Consider the following 15870-nt stretch of genomic DNA (forward strand, 5'->3'; position numbering starts at 1 on the left):
TTGGTGACCATGCCCACCCCCACACTCACTTAAAAGTGAGGCTCCCCACCTTGGCCCCAAAGTGGGTGCCCAAAGGGGGTGCCCACTTTTAAATAAGTGTGGACCCCTAACCTTATAAATCAAAGGGTTAGAATTTAATAACATTAAACAACATGTACTACATACTTACCACCTGTTCACATGCACTGAAACTTGTCAGAATACAGGGCAGACTTCACGACTCACTGGCAGGCGTCCCCGCTCAGTAAGTAACACGTCAGGCAGGCAAACACACGAATACATGTCATGCGAAAACAGTTTCAAGCATACAAAATATGTGTGCATGTGCAAAAAGTAACATGGACATATCTCCCGTTCATGGAACATGTACAAAATATTTGTCGGCACAAAACTGGCTCGACATAAAACATAACAACCTGGTCTTCCTATGGAGTGACAGTCCCATAGGTAAGACGCAGTTCCAGGCACGAGTTTTCCTAGGTGTGACAGTCCCATAGGTAAAACACGGCACGAATACTGGCTCTTCCATGGCGTGACAGTCCCATGGATCGAACACAGTCCAGGTCATACACGGGTGGCACTGATCTGGCTCCCGTCCATACGACACCATCCTGCTAACACACGGGTGGCACCAGTCTGGCTCCCGTCCATGTCAGCAAAATACTGGCCTCTTCACATGAGACACCGGCCTGGCCTCAGGTGAACGAGACGCAAAAATGTGGGAATGGACCAAATGGTCGGCCAATTGGTGACAGCGAATGGTTGTACGAACTGTGGAGGACAGCGAAAAGACTGCGTCGGGTTGAATAGACAATGCTGCAGCAATTTGAAGGAGAACCGCACAATTAGCGGTACGAAATGAAGCGCCCAGATGTCCTCTTGATCTTTTTAGTTGAGAGCAAGCCACGATTCGGCCTCCAAAAGCTGCTAGAGCTCCTCCATTGGCAAGGGGTTCAGATCCACAAAAAGTGATAGAAGGAGAACTAGCCTACACCACACAATATGAGACCTAATCTACCCAAGCTCTAGATACCATGTTGAGAAAACGTGGTGCTCATGCTAGATTCAAACATGTGGAGGAGAGAGACCCAAAATACAAGAAGAGATCTTGCTTATTAAGTTGCTTAGAAATACAACTTGGCTTTTGCACCCCATCAAATGCCTTCTAGCTTTGCCTTTAAATAGGTGAGCTAGTGGACCATAAGTCCATTCACACACACACCCTTCTCCTACCCTTTTACATGACCTTAGTCTTTTAATAACAATGGACTTCAGCATATCATGTGCTTGAACACTTGTGCAAGAAAGACCTTCACCATATCCTCAGGTTTGATTGTCTTCTTGATAGGCAAGAAATGTATTTGCTTGATACACCTGTCCACAATTGTCCAACTAGCATCATCATTACCCTGCTAGGTCCTTGGCAAATCCATTATGAAGTCCATAGCAATGCTTTCCCATGGCTGTGAGGGAATAGGCAAATCCATTATGAAGTCCATAGCAATGCTTTCCCATGGCTGTGAGGGAATAGGCAACTGCTGAATCAATCCAAGGGCCTTTTGCCTAACAAATTTCACCTTTGGACAGGTAATATATGCACGTACATATGCTTCTATGTCGTTGCACACTGGTGTTCCGGGTCCACACACAACACTAGTGTGGCCGTACCAGCACCTGGCTTGCACTCTCACAACGCGTGAATGCTGGAAAACAGAGAACTGGCACCATTGTACACTCCTAGGCACGATTTCAGGCAGCGATGGAGTTGTTGATGACGACGGGACAATCTCTGCTGGACACGAGTGCCGCCCACAGCCTCAAAACAAGTGTATAGGCCACCCGGACAGCATTCAGCACCTGGATGACAGGCGGCCAGCAATAAAACAGGACGACCAATGGAGAACAGGCATAGTAATCTGCCCGTACATGTCTGTACATTGTACGGCCTCCTTATGTGGCTGGTCATAATGCAAAATCAGCACCTGAATGTTCTTCGCGTACGAAGTTTTGCCTACTGATCACAGCTATGTGTTTGGAATCGCGATCAGGGATGTGCAACACCTGTAGTGAGCAAAAACAATGAAGAGGTTGGCGTGCAAGAGATATGACGAATCACCCCCGACCATGCATGGGGTAGGTGGCCAACGGGGTTACCCACTGGGTTGGGCCCTAGGCACTTAATAAAAATGTCCACCCATTTTAAATGAATGTGAGCCTGCAAAGTTTATAAACATTACAAAGCATTTAAATAAACTAATACAAGGGTTTTTGAGTGCACTTACATTGTTCACAGGCCACAAACACGTCAAAATACAAGCCAATTGCACGGTTCACGAATAGGCGTCCCTTGCCCGTGAACTGGACATTCATAGCAGGCAAACACACAAACACAGTTCATGCGAAAAAACAGTTTCAAACATACAAACATGTGCGCATGTGCACTTTGTTATGAGCAAATCTCCAGGTTATGGAACAAGTATAGCACTCCCATCCAGGCACAAGTAAAGCACTCCCATCTAGGCACAAGTCAAGCACATCGGAAGGCATGGAACTTGAATCCCGGGCACTTGGATCCACACACTAGCCATAATCAGGTGCGAGAAACTGGGATCCTCGACACTCGGATCCATAAACTGGCCACACACTGGCACAAGAAACTCGAGAGAACCATTTGAATGGCCAAATGGTGACATATCTTCATGCAGGTGGCTGCCGCCATAGGTCTCGATGTGGAAGACATGGATATACAAATGAATGCAAATGCAGCCTTTAAAGGCAAAGGGGTGAATGTGACACCCGTGATTCTTAAACTTTGTAGTCCGTATTCACATAAAAGGTTATCTTGATCATGAGTGCTTTTTAGTTGTTCCTCTGACTAGATGTAATGTATTGTTGGATATGCCCTGGCACACCCGTTTGGAACCCACAAAGGACTACAAGAATAAGAAAATTAGCAATTGTGAGCACTCCATAGATGCAAGTACCACTGGGAGTACCATGCCAGTTGAAAGCCATGCTTAGCCTTTTGCATATTTACTAGTATAGCTTCGTGGAGGCAATTGATAAATTATTACATATCATTCTTTTTTCAATGATCGGAACATATCATTCTTTTGTAAATGAGCTTTTTGGAAAATGATACTAGACATGTCAGGTGAGAAGTATTTGACATTTTCTCATGAAGTAATTACGTTGTTGCAGCCATGAAACATGTGATGTTTGGGGCTGTTTGGGGCACCATGTTTGCTCAAAAGGCTGGCTAGATACTAGACAGCCTATCGTTATTGAGAGCATTATGGGAATGCTATATGGTCCAAGCATGTGATGCTTAAAGCATGTAAGCAGCATGGACTACATGAATGTTTGAAGGAATGTCCACCATCGTACATGCAACAGTTTATTTCTTGTGTGTGTATGCAAGCGCTTGCATCTTGAGATGTGGCGGACAGCCATGTTAACATATTAAGATCATGTATAGCAACTCAAAAAGAGATAGGATATGCATGGAGTTTCCATGTGAATTCTCTAGAAAGTTTGGAGAACCTCCCATGTTTGTGGCTTGGTAGGGTAAGTTTTGAAAAGCTTACCATGGAGCACTTGTGACGGGAGTTGGATATGTATCATGAACAGGTACAATGAGGCACGGCTGACGGCCATGTGGGCTTTATAGTGGGTAGATACAGAGTAGTAGATGGCAGATGCAGCGATGCTATTAGGAACTTATGACCACTGGTCATGCATATTTTGTGTGTTAGAAGCGTCGGAAGACTACTGAGTTTCATGAGACTTGATGGTAGGATGCCATATGCAGGCCCCATGGACATGCAAACAGTGTGGCAGGAAGCTACATGTTTAAGCCTCCTGTCTTTTGGCCAGGTAATTACCTTATTTGGGCCTCGTGAACACTGTGGCTGGATGCTACATGTTTCTGAGTGTCTTTTGGCCGAGATCTCTCCCAGTTACGGACGACTGATTAGAAGCCAGGAGGGTATCACAAACCCCTGACTATTAGACATGCGGTGAATGTCTGGCATGGATATGTGTATGGATCATATGGGTGGTGCCCATAAAGAGTCCAAGGACATAACAAGATGGCATGTGTATGCCTATGGATCATATGGGCGGTGCCCATATGGAGTGCAAGGGCATGACAGGATGTTTTGAACTAATGTGCAGTGCTGTCCATATGGATATTGGGTCTTGTGCATGCAGTGTACTGAGAAGGCTAAGCGATATCCATGGTGCCTATATGGAGTCCGGCCATGTACACACGGCATACTATGATGGAAGGCGGTATCCACGGTGTACAAGAGGGCAGGGCAGATGGGTGATTCTCCAAGTTTACAAGTGCATTACGCATACCTGTTGTATGCTTTGACCCTTCTTTTTCTGTGTGCATTGTTTTCTTGAGTGGACAATGCCAATTATTATCTCCTGCGATTGTTCACGAGGCCAGACACCTAAGCGCCCTGTGGACACATGTATACACTACGTGTCTGGACCTAAAAGAATGTTTTATGGGTTCTGCTGTTGGTAAGTTCCCACAAAACTTGATTTACAGCTTATGGTTATTTATTACTCATGGTGACAAGTACCCACGCTTCATTATGAGAAGCCCCACAACTTATAAAGCATTCGCGCCGACTGGACCAAGTTTAGTAAGACGAGGACAAAGCCATTGCCTGGGTGTTGGTTACGTGAACACACTGCATGTGGGCCACCTCAACACCCTGTTTTAGCATGAAGGCACCCAGAAAAAGCAAGTCTGATTTAAGGGAAAGCCCATCTCTTCTAATCACCTATGATTCTACGGTTTCTAAAGGGATAAAAGCTCGTCAACTACATCTAGAGTTTGGCATGGTCACCTTCATCTGCAGCCTCCTGTGTGCTAGACATCTGCATCCAGACCCTTCAGTGAGCTGGTCAACTTCTTTCTGGGCTGCCATAACCTGGCTACGTGCTGTTTGGGCAGTTTGCAGGTTGATTTTCTGTTCTGACATGGCCATGCAGCTCCAAGGGCATCTATAGGCCTCCAAGCATTTACACATGTGAAACTTCATCATGCTATTTTGGACTGGTCGAGTTGCATACAGGCTGCACAGCATTCGTATGTGAATTTCTCGGGGTGTTTCAGGTGACCTCAGGGCAACGAGTGTGGTCAGGAAGCTCCAGGAGGAGTTAGCCATGCATGGATACACCTGGTGTGTCTGCGGGCTAGAAGCTAGGCAGGAACCTGCGAAGACGTTGGAAGTGCTGGGAGAATCAGGGTGGGAAGCCTTGATAAACATGGGCATGCGAGGATTAGTGAGTGCTCAGCCTCATGGGCATGCAGGTGGAGTGACCAGTGGTCACAACCCCGTGAGTATCTTTTGGCTACATGACTGAAGGTGACTCTCTCGTTTTCTTATGTTTGTAATATAACCATGAAGGAAAGAGAAAGAAAGGGGGGGAGTGGGGGGCGCCGGCTCATTTTTGGCCCCTAGTACAATCTCCAAGGACGTTGACAGCACCTGCTGGCAATTTAGAGATTATGTACAAGCAGTGTGCATCCTTTTTACGCAGCATGTGGAGACTGGTTCCCTTTCTCACCTGAGATGATGGCGCTCTTTTCTGGTATTATACGCCCCTTGTGTGACTTCCCCCACTCCCCCCCACCCCCCCCAATCCCCACACACACACCCCACCAAAGGATGTAGTCCCCCACTGAGAGTGGCCAGCCATAGAGGGAGAAAACCCCCTCCACCACCCCCCCCCCCCTCTCTCTCTAGCATTTGCACCTCTTAAGAGGGTTGTGTTCTGATTCCGGGCAGAAGTTTCTATTTTTACTACTTCTCTTGAGCTGTAGGGCAGCTCTTTCATTTTTATTCACGTTCTGTTCAGTTTTTGTACTTTCTCCTGTGCACGATGCTATGAAGCATAATCAAACATTCTGGTGTCATTTCAGTGTTGGCTGTCCTCTAAGATGCATCGACGGGAGGTTTCTGTGGGGAAGAAACAAAGAAACTAAGGCGAAGTAAAAGGCAAAGGTGATGACACGTCCAATACAGTTAAAGGCAAAATAATTATGTACAATAAATTGATGGTCCAAGATCATATTACCCTTTTGCCCCTGAGACCATCTCTTACCTTTATGGTTGATATGCTTATATACCTTAGCCAGAAATTCTTCATTAATGGCCGAGAGTCCAAAGATAACAGTAGCAAGGTTTGATACCCAAAGTGATAGCAACTTTGAACACTTCTCAACCTTTGTAAATTGTAAAACTGATAGCATGCATCTTTCACTGATAATTAATCAACCCTTCAAGCTAATGATTAATCCGACTTGCCTAAAAACCTCTCTTGGAGTTTCCATATAAAAGGTGGTAGACACCTCCTCATAGCAACCAAATAGAAGACCTCTGCTACTCCAATTCCTTCCTGCTGCCCAAACTGTCAAGTGGTGAACTATCGACAGCTAGTACTCAACATCTTTGAAACGTAGTCCATTCAACAAAACCTTTTCGGAAGCAACCCATCCCTTTCAATTGTTGCCCAACATCAACATAGATATATTGTTTAAATCACTACAAAAACAGAAAAAGTAGACAGATATAAAGTCCCCTCAGTAACACCTTGACTGAGGGCGAAAGTTGCAGTGTGAATTACCATGAGATTCTTGGCCTGGAGACAATCCAAATCCCTCATCGTAAGACTGCAGGAGGAAAGAAAATGTGCATGACTCAGTATATGTGTTTCTCATTATTAGAGCTGAATATAGAACAGTCCTACTTGAGAAATTTACCCACCAGCAAGCAAGTGTACAGATCTATGCTTTCAATGGGCCAAAAAATTACATTTGGAATGCTAACAATCATAGATACAGAAGTAATAAGCTCCCTTGAATGTAATGACCTGGACTCACCTGGCAGTCTAGGATGTATCTGAATGCCTTGTGTGTATCCAATCCCCCCCAGTCGTTGAGCATTGCTGAAATGGCCACTGCAAACATTGAAATTTCTTATTATACCAAACTGAAGGTTACTAGAATGATTCATACCTGAACTTTTTTCATTTCATGATTTAATCTAGATGGAGTACCCCCCATTAGCCCAAACAGCTCTCCTTCCCCTGCAAGCTTGAGCTAGCCTCTCACTCCCACCTGTTCACACCTCTCCCTTCCCGTTCCACCCCCCTTCTGCTGCTGTGAACCTGCTCTGCCCATGCTTGTTTCCTCCACCTTCCTGCACACAGCTGGCACTGCCCCTTTGCATCCAGCCCCCACCTTCTTGCGCTTTGCTGTGCACTGCCTCCTTCACCCTTCGCATTCAACGCCCCACCTACTGTAAACCGGCCTCGGTCTTCACACAAAACCAAAGGGCGGTGCAAAAACAAACTTGCACACAAAACACTTCAACACCATCGAGGACCCAGAAAAGGAAAACAAACAGGGGGAGCTAGTGTGCTCCTACAAACAGTACACGGACACCGATTGGCCCCAAAATGCAGTGGCACCCCTTGCCGTATTTCTTTAATTGATTATAAGAGTTTTGATTACAACAAGGCTAGAAACTCAGCCGTCACAATAGAACTCCTGAAGCCTGCAAATACCCTGCATCATGGCTTCATATCCACTCGGCATCCACAAACAAGTCTAGCCATTGTTCACATCAAAAGACTCTCACATTGAGTCTGCTAGAAAGGAACAGAGGGACCTACAGTTATGGGCATCTCTATGTTCCAGATGTTTCATGAGGGAACAGGTAACTAGATGTATGCCGTTGTTGGCACTGTTGTTGAATGGTGCTGTGAATGGTTATGTATGAAAACAGGACAAAAGTTTCAAAGGGAAACATGCCTAAGGGTTTCATGTGGAATAGGTCGTAGGTTTCTCGAGGAAACATGTTTATGGCTCTCCAAGAGATAGGTCACAGAAGTAGACACATGTTTGGTACAGCCTTGCTATTGATTGGACAGGGGACAAGGAATCCATGACAGAGATGGATAGTATCCTTGGAAGGTAGAGAGGGAGTGTACATGTGTGTCTACCGTATGGTATGCTGTGCTGTGATGCGAGTTCTCTTATGAGAGACAGTTTGGGAGTCTGTGTGTTGTGATGCAGAAGCACTGGATGTGTCAGTGTGATGCTGTTCATAGGGTGAGAGGCTATGGATGGTTGTGGCAACCCTGATCATGGGAGAAAGCTTCTGTAGAAAGAAAACAATCTACTCCATGAGCACGCAGCCATGCGAGCTTGCATCACTCCCATGCCAAGAAACACTTTCAATTGACCTGTACTTGCAGCCGGAAACCCAAGCACATAGCTGAATTTGCAGCCAACCATAAACAGTCTCAAAATTGCTCATGTTCGTAGCCACATGCACTGCCACGAAACAGTCCATAAACCCTTTCCAAAACAGTCCCGAACCAAAGCAAAGAGAAGCTGAAAGTTCCATCAGTTGAACGCCATCGACATGATGTCTATGTTCATGAAAAACCAGCCCCTATCTGCCTTTATGTCCAGAGAAACCAGCCCCCTGGCCACCCAGGAGAAGAGCACGCAGCCCTGAGTGCCTGCAGTCCAGCCCTCTTGTGCACCAAGTGAGAGAGAGAGAGAGAGAGAGAGAGAGAGAAAAGAGCATGTGCTGCAGCTTCAACCCTCCTCCTACTGTTCAGCCCTCAGCTTTTGCACACATAGAAAAGCGCCCAAAAGCAGCCCGACAACCCCCTGTTTTCTCTCAAAAAAGCAAGAGAGAGAAAGACATTCGTGGGTGGGCCTGCTGGGCTGTGCGCTGCCCTGCAGTCTGTCCGCCTGTGCTCCCTGCTGACCAGCCATCAAGAGAAAGCACCCAAGTCGCAGCGTACCACCCAGCTCGCCAGCCAAAAGCAACACAGTCTGCTGGTCCAACCAGCCTGCCAGCCTTTTTGCAAGGAGAGAGGAGGCATGCTGTTCAGCCCTATGCGCCGCCTGCCATGTCATCTGCTCGCCCCTCTCCAAATGAGAGAGAGAAAGAGAAAAGCCCAAGCGCCTGTGTACCAATAGAGAGGCACCTCTTTTCTGCACGCCAGCCCCTCTTTTTCCAAAAAGCACACACGTGGCCCCAATAACAGCATATGGGCCACGTTTACTTTCATAAAGGGCATTATAATGTTTTTAAAGGTTTTTAAAACCTTTTGAGTTAAAATCTCTTTGCCCCCTTCACACTTGGGGTTGTCCACACATGGGTTTCCTTTTTAACTCCAATCTGATGCCATTCACACTGTCCACCATGTCCCCGTGCACACCTGCATACTATCCAGAGAAAAACACAGGGTCGTGACACCTACCCTTCATGTGACCCCTTCCTTCTTAGCCATTATTCCTGTTTCCCCCTGCGGGAATGTGGTCAAATCTCTGCACGTGAAATGCAGAGATGCTTCCATCACCTCACCCATCGGAAGAAGCAAGCTTTTCTTGCTAAATGCAAAGATGAGTTTTACCATCTTTTCTGGAGTGCGGACAGCTCGGAGACTCAGCGCTTCCTTGAGGAGAGAGAGACACCCACACTATAACATGTGTCTATATGCAAAGCTGAGGAGGAGGCTGAAAAAGCCAAAGCAGCAGAGCAGAAAAGCGAAAAGAGCTCTCAGAATTGGAAAAATTATTTCTTCTCATGGAGCAACAACGGCAAAAATTATTTCTTCTCATGGAGCACCCAGTAAGTTCCCCTATCGCCTTTCTAAGGCATTGAAGGGCAAACTGGAGCAACAGCTTTCCGAGTTACTCCGAGCTGGATTTATCTGGCCCTCATCCTCGCTCTTTGCTGCACCTATCTTGTTTGTGCAGAAGAAAGAAAAGTCCGCACGATTATGCGTGGACTAGAAGGCTCTTAATAAGCTCACAGTGAAGAACAAGTTCCCAATGCCCAAGATTGAGTATATCCTTGAGCAACTCAATGGTGCAAAGTTCTTTTCGAAGATAGACCTCAAGAGTGGCTGTCTCAGGTTCGGATCTTTACGGCTGACATTCCAAAAACAGCCTTTAGGACTAAATGTGGCCACTACAAGTTTGTGGTGATGCCATTCAGCCTAACCAATGCACCAGTAACGTTTAACAAGATGCTATCTTGAGTCTTTGTGGAGCTAATAGAAAAGTGTATGTTCATCTTTTTAGATGATATACTTATCTTTTCTACGACTGCAAAGCAGCATAGAGTAAAATGTTGAAAAGGTCTTGCAACTTCTGCAAGACAATGCACTCTACATCAATGCAAAAAAGAGCAAATTTGGAGTCAAAGAAATTCATTATCTAGGATATGTTATCAGTGCAGACGGAATCAGCCTCGACCATGAAAAGGTAAGGGCAATTCTCGAATGGGATGTTCCAAAAAATGCTCAAGAGATCCACTCTTTTGTAGGTCGCTACCAAGCATGCAGTTCCCATATGGATAAGTTTTCCAACCTTGCAGTACCACTTATAGATATGCTCAAGGATGTGAAGACGCGTCGACAAGAGGTGTCCGTCACAAGCAAAGCACTCGACTCATTTCACATGACGAAGAAACTTACCTTTGAGTCTCCAACGCAACAATCTAGCCATAGGAGCTTTCCTCCAATAAGAAGGGCCCCTAGTGGCTTATTACAACCCGAAATTAAATGATGCACAAAAGAATTATTCTATGTATAACACGGAGTTATTGGGGGTGATGACAACTCTTAAGCATTTCCTTTACGGGAGAGATTTCACAGTTAAGATAGATCATCGGGCACTTAAATGGTTACAAACCATGCCTAGAGCACAATGAAGTGACAAACAATCCAGGTGGAGTCAAACCTTCCAACAATTTGTAGGCATGATTGATTACATTCCTAGCTCAAATAGCCTCATTGCCAATGCTCTAAGTCAAAAAGGCACAATTGCAGGAGTCCACTATGCTGGAAATACATGGAAAAGATCTTGACAATATGAAAGCGTAGTACGAGGACTCTTTGGAATTCGAGACTCAGTATAGATTGGCCCTGCAGTCAGAACCGGGTCACTATACCATCCATGATGGTTGGTTATTTTACAAGAACCGACTGTGCATTCTAAGGGAAAAGCAACAGGCACTTCTTCATGATGCCCATGACTCTCTCATTGGAGGTCACAAAGGTATCAATAGTACGTCGGAGAAGTTGGAGTGATCATTCTATTGGCCTAAGATGAGACGGAGCGTCTAGAACGGGCCATTCCCAACATGGGAACGGGAACGGCCATTCCCTATGCAAGGAAAAATTTACTGACGGGCCCAGTGGCTACATATGGCTCGACTTCGAGGAGCTCTTTAGCACCTGTTGTTGCCAAAGAAGAGGATGCTCCTATTGCCGACATCAGAAGGCCCGAGTATGATGATGAAGGCAATGTCCTTAGCGAGGGCAGTTTTGGGTTGGCCTTTGATGATGGGAGTACCTCTAGTGAGGGCATTCCTTCCCCTAGTGATTTCTCTCAGGAGGTGGACTAGAGTCTAGACATTTTTGTACTTAGTGTTACAACTAGTCACTACACACTTTTTTGTATTTCCTATTGCAGGCCGCAGGCCACAACTCTTATTTATGACATGCCCCATGCATATGTTCACTATTCACGACTCTTTGTACTATTTTAACTTTTTTCTAGTTTATGACAACTTCTCTAGACTTTGCATCTCTAAATTTGTACAAATATCTATTTTTCAAGTGTTTTTTAAAGTGGACCGTACCTCAAGTGAACTTATTTTTTGAAAATTAAAAGTTTCGTATCGGTACCGTTTTTTTAGTACCTTCGTTTCGTACCTAACAACTATGCATCAATGACTTGTTCTTTCTCTCAACAACACCACTTTGCTGAGGAGTGAATGGCATTGTGCATTGATACTTTATGCCCTTCTCTGCCATAAAAGCTTTGAAAGCAATGGACATGTATCCCCCCCCCCTCCATCTGTACGGAGGGTCAGCACTTTGCAACCTCTTTGATTTTCAGCCTATGCAACATAATACTGAAAACATGCAAATATATCAAAATTTGCCTTCAAGGATATACCCAAGCAAATCTAGAGTAGTCATTGATAAAGGTTACAAAGTATATATGCTTCCCAATCGATGGTGTCCGCATAGGACCACACACATCACTATGCACAAGCTGTAATTTCCGAACAGCCCTTGTTGATCCATCTTTTGGGAATGCATTTCCATGCATCTTACCCAGTATGCACCCTTCACATACATGTTTTGGTGGTCTCCTATCAAACCTATCAAGCTAGTATAACCCATGGTACAATGTGTTGGATGTGACTAATGCATAGCCACTTTCACGGTCCTTGACTGTGCACCTGTCATCCTCAAAGTTCACTACAGATCTTCTTTTAGCAAAAGAGGAGACTGACATTAAATTCTTCTTAATCCCAAGTACATACAATACATCTGGAAGACATAGGTCTGTGCCATCTGCTGTTGTGAGGATCACCTCACCAATTCCCTTGATGGGATAAGAAGAATTGTTTGCACATGTTACCGTTTTGCTCTCAAGGGCAACCATAATTTTCTTAAACAAATTCCTTTGACAAGTTGTGTGTTTAGAAGCACCACTGTCAAAGTACCATGTGTCAAGTCTTTCATTGACACTGAGAGACATATGCTCTAATGATGCATCATAATTGCAAGTAAGAAAAGTCCACTCAACCTGCACAAGATTTACTAACGCATCATTTTACACTGCACATGTTAAAGAAGAATCTACAGCCATGCCGCTTTCCTTTTCTTCTTCTTTGCAAGCCAATTTCTGCACTCATTTACATAGTAACCCGACTTTTCCTTTGCCCTTGCCTTGAGCAACAAAAGCCCCATCATTGCCACGCATAAAAGAAGATTTGTTCTTCCAAAGGTGACGAGCTTGGCTGAACCAAACCCTTCTCCAAAAGCTCATTAACCTGCTTCATGATTTCTTCCTGTTGTGCGGCACTCACACGGTATGCGGGTTTGTTAGGTGGGGAACTCCCTGGCACAAGATCTATGCGATGATCCTCAGGCCTCTCAGGAGGTAGCTCTCCTGGCGATGCATCGACAAAATAATCTCTATATGCATGAAGAAAATTCAGCCTATCTTGAGTCAATACATCCACATTCACATTACTTTGTTCAATTTTATCACAAACAAAAACCAAGTACACAGAAAGACTCTTTTTCATTGCCTTATTAATATGGATGTGTGATACAACTAGGATGGAATCCCCCTCTTTGCCAGCATCAATGACATGCATGCAACCTTTATGCATAAAAGTGATCCTGTTAGTTTTATATTCTTTGCGGGACTCAAGCCTATGCTGCCAAGGCTTACCAAGCAATACATCACATCCATTCAAAGGAGCAATCAAGAAATGCTCATGATCCAAATAACCCTATATATGTATGTGCAACTTCCCAATAAGAGGAGTAACCTACACCTCTTTGCCAACAAAAGCGGCCTCTACCTCAATCTGGGATCCCATGTCACCAATCTCTATGTCCAAGGTGGCTACCATCTATGTAGAGTCAAGCCAAACTTGTTCTTCTTTGGCCCATTGTCCTTAGATGAGGCATTTTTTGCTTTACCTTCCTTTTGGGCTTCCCGGAAGTTCTTTTTAGGTGGCTTTCCACCTTTTTGCAGGTTTGGGATAGCCCTCTCTTTGCCCTTAGAACCCCCATTATCTTGCTTAATTTTAAGCACCAATTGCTCTGTAGCAAGAGCAGATGCTATGAGCTGCTGAAGGGTGTGTTTCGGATGCAATTCGATGCCCGAACGGTAGGCTGGTTGCAACCCGGAGCGAAACTTCCTTTTCTTCTCATCTTCGAAGAGATACATAAAAGGAGTAACCTCAAGCAAGACCTTCCAGAATTTGTTTACATATTGTTGCACACTCTCATTGGCTTTCTGCTCTGAAAATAACAATGCTCAATTCGACACCACCACTGGGGCCGGAAAGGACCGACCACCCCCTCAATACAATATGTATTTCTTGGAGTATTTAATGAGTACAAATTTCAAGGGCTTATAAGCCAGACTTTTCGATACATGGAGTGTGACAAATACTATAGATGTTATCGGTGACGAATCCATTTGTAGATGAAGATCATGTCACAGGCAATCTGTCACCTTCATTGGGCTAGACACCCGCACTACACTGGTTTTCCGGGACTGTGCACCAGCAGGCACGCCATACTAACACCTGGCAAGGTGATTAACCACGGAGGGAGGAAAACCTGGTACTCCCAATAAAAGCTTTGCTCCCAAATTCCCCAAGCCTCCTGACCTTCACTGGCTCTCAAAACTTGAGAGCACAGTAAAGGCAAGCTCGAGGAAAGTATAATCCCACATACTCCTGGTGAGAGTGTGATAGCAGCTACTCTACAGACAAATCAAGCAAGAAAACAAAAATAATAACAATACTCTATTGTGTCATTCTGCTTGCAGCTCTTACCTGGTGGAAAAGGTAGGTTGTCATGACCAGCAGTTTATGCTTCTCTAAGACACAACCTTCACTCAAATAGGTACATGCAGAGCCGGTTCACAGCAAGTACATCTGGTGCAGCAGGTTAATACTGTAAGCACAGTAGGTACAGTAGAGTTTTTCAGCAAGAGCAGCCTGTACAGTAGACTTTTCAGCAGGGTTTGCAACAAGTACAACAGATACAGAGGGCTGTATAATAAAGCTTCCAGCAAGTACAACAGGTACATAAGGATTTCCAACAGGTCTTAGGTTCGCTTCAGCACGTCGTATCCAAGCTAGAGGGAGAAAGAGATAGTGAAGTCGAGTACTTGCTGTAACACCTTCAAAGAGAGAAAAAAGAGTTTTTGGGTCTTCTGTTTCAGCATGCCAAGTAGATGGAGTCGGGGGGTGTTTTCCATACGCCGGTGAGAAGAAGAAAAGGAGTCGGGTTTGCTACTTCATGCCGACATCATGGAAGAGAGAGAGAGTGGGCAGTCGGGCCCCTTCGAAGAGAGAGAGAGAGAGAGAGAGAGAGAGAGAGAGAGAGAGAGGGAATCGGGTTGGCAGCATTTCTCTCCTCCACGTACTCCATCCCTCGTGTTCTCCTTATGGCGAATACATAACTTACTTCAAATGGGTTTTGGGCACCCACACTTATTGTTGCCCAAGGCCAATAACTTTAATAAGTATAAATACATAACTTGATAACTATAAAGGTTAGAATAGCAACATTTAAAATAAATGAATCTGCCAAACTTACCACCTATTCACATGCAATAAAACATGTCAGAAGACAGGGCAAGCTTCACAGCTCACTGGCAAGCGTCCCCACTCAATAAGTGGCATATCATGGCAAGCAGCTACACAAATACAAGTCACGCGAAAATAATTTCAAACATGCAAAAATGGATGCATGTGCACATGCAATGGACAAAATCTCCCTTTCATGAAATTTGTACAAAACATTCTAGTCGGGCACAAAACTGGCGCGACAGAGTGTGAAAACCTTGGCCTTCCTATGGAGTGACAGTCCCATAGACAAGACGCAGTACAAACACGGGTCCTTCCATGGAGTGACAGTCCCATGGACAAGACACCGTCTTGGCCATACACACGTAGCACGATATAGGCTCCCTTCCATATGACACGATCCTGGTCACACACAGGTGGCACGAAACTCTGGTCCATGTGACACAAAGTAACTGGCCCCTTTCACATGAGACACCGGCCTAGCCTCATGTGAACATGGCACAAAGCTAGCTGCTCTATGGAGTGACAATCCCGTAGGAGTTGCACCAAAAATGGAGATGGACCAAATGGTGACATGTATGCTGTTTTAAAGGATTGCTAAAGACCTCACTAAACTCAAGTTTAAAGAAGGCCTTGTTTCACACAGTCCTAGCTTGGAGCATGCTACAGATACAGATATTGA

At 45.0% G+C, this 15870-nt stretch overlaps 1 protein-coding gene across 2 annotated transcripts in view; it reads right to left on the reverse strand.

Annotated features, from left to right (window-relative positions):
- Positions 1 to 15870, reverse strand: part of PGGT-I (Prenyltransferase family protein) — a 55033-nt gene that overhangs the window by 26581 nt on the left and 12582 nt on the right. The window contains exons 6-7 of one of the 2 annotated variants that reach the window (XM_086782501.1): positions 6905 to 6981; positions 6649 to 6694 (exon numbers count right to left, since the gene is read on the reverse strand). In XM_086782501.1, the coding sequence (XP_086638627.1) occupies positions 6649 to 6694; positions 6905 to 6981 (123 nt within the window). The remainder of the gene's footprint in view (positions 1 to 6648; positions 6695 to 6904; positions 6982 to 15870) is intronic. The other variant, XM_086782502.1, reaches the window with a different exon arrangement.

This window comes from Cibotium barometz, chromosome 44, assembly GCF_041138505.1.
Source record: "Cibotium barometz isolate CiBa-2024 chromosome 44, ASM4113850v1, whole genome shotgun sequence".
NCBI classification, from domain to species: Eukaryota; Viridiplantae; Streptophyta; class Polypodiopsida; order Cyatheales; family Cibotiaceae; genus Cibotium; species Cibotium barometz.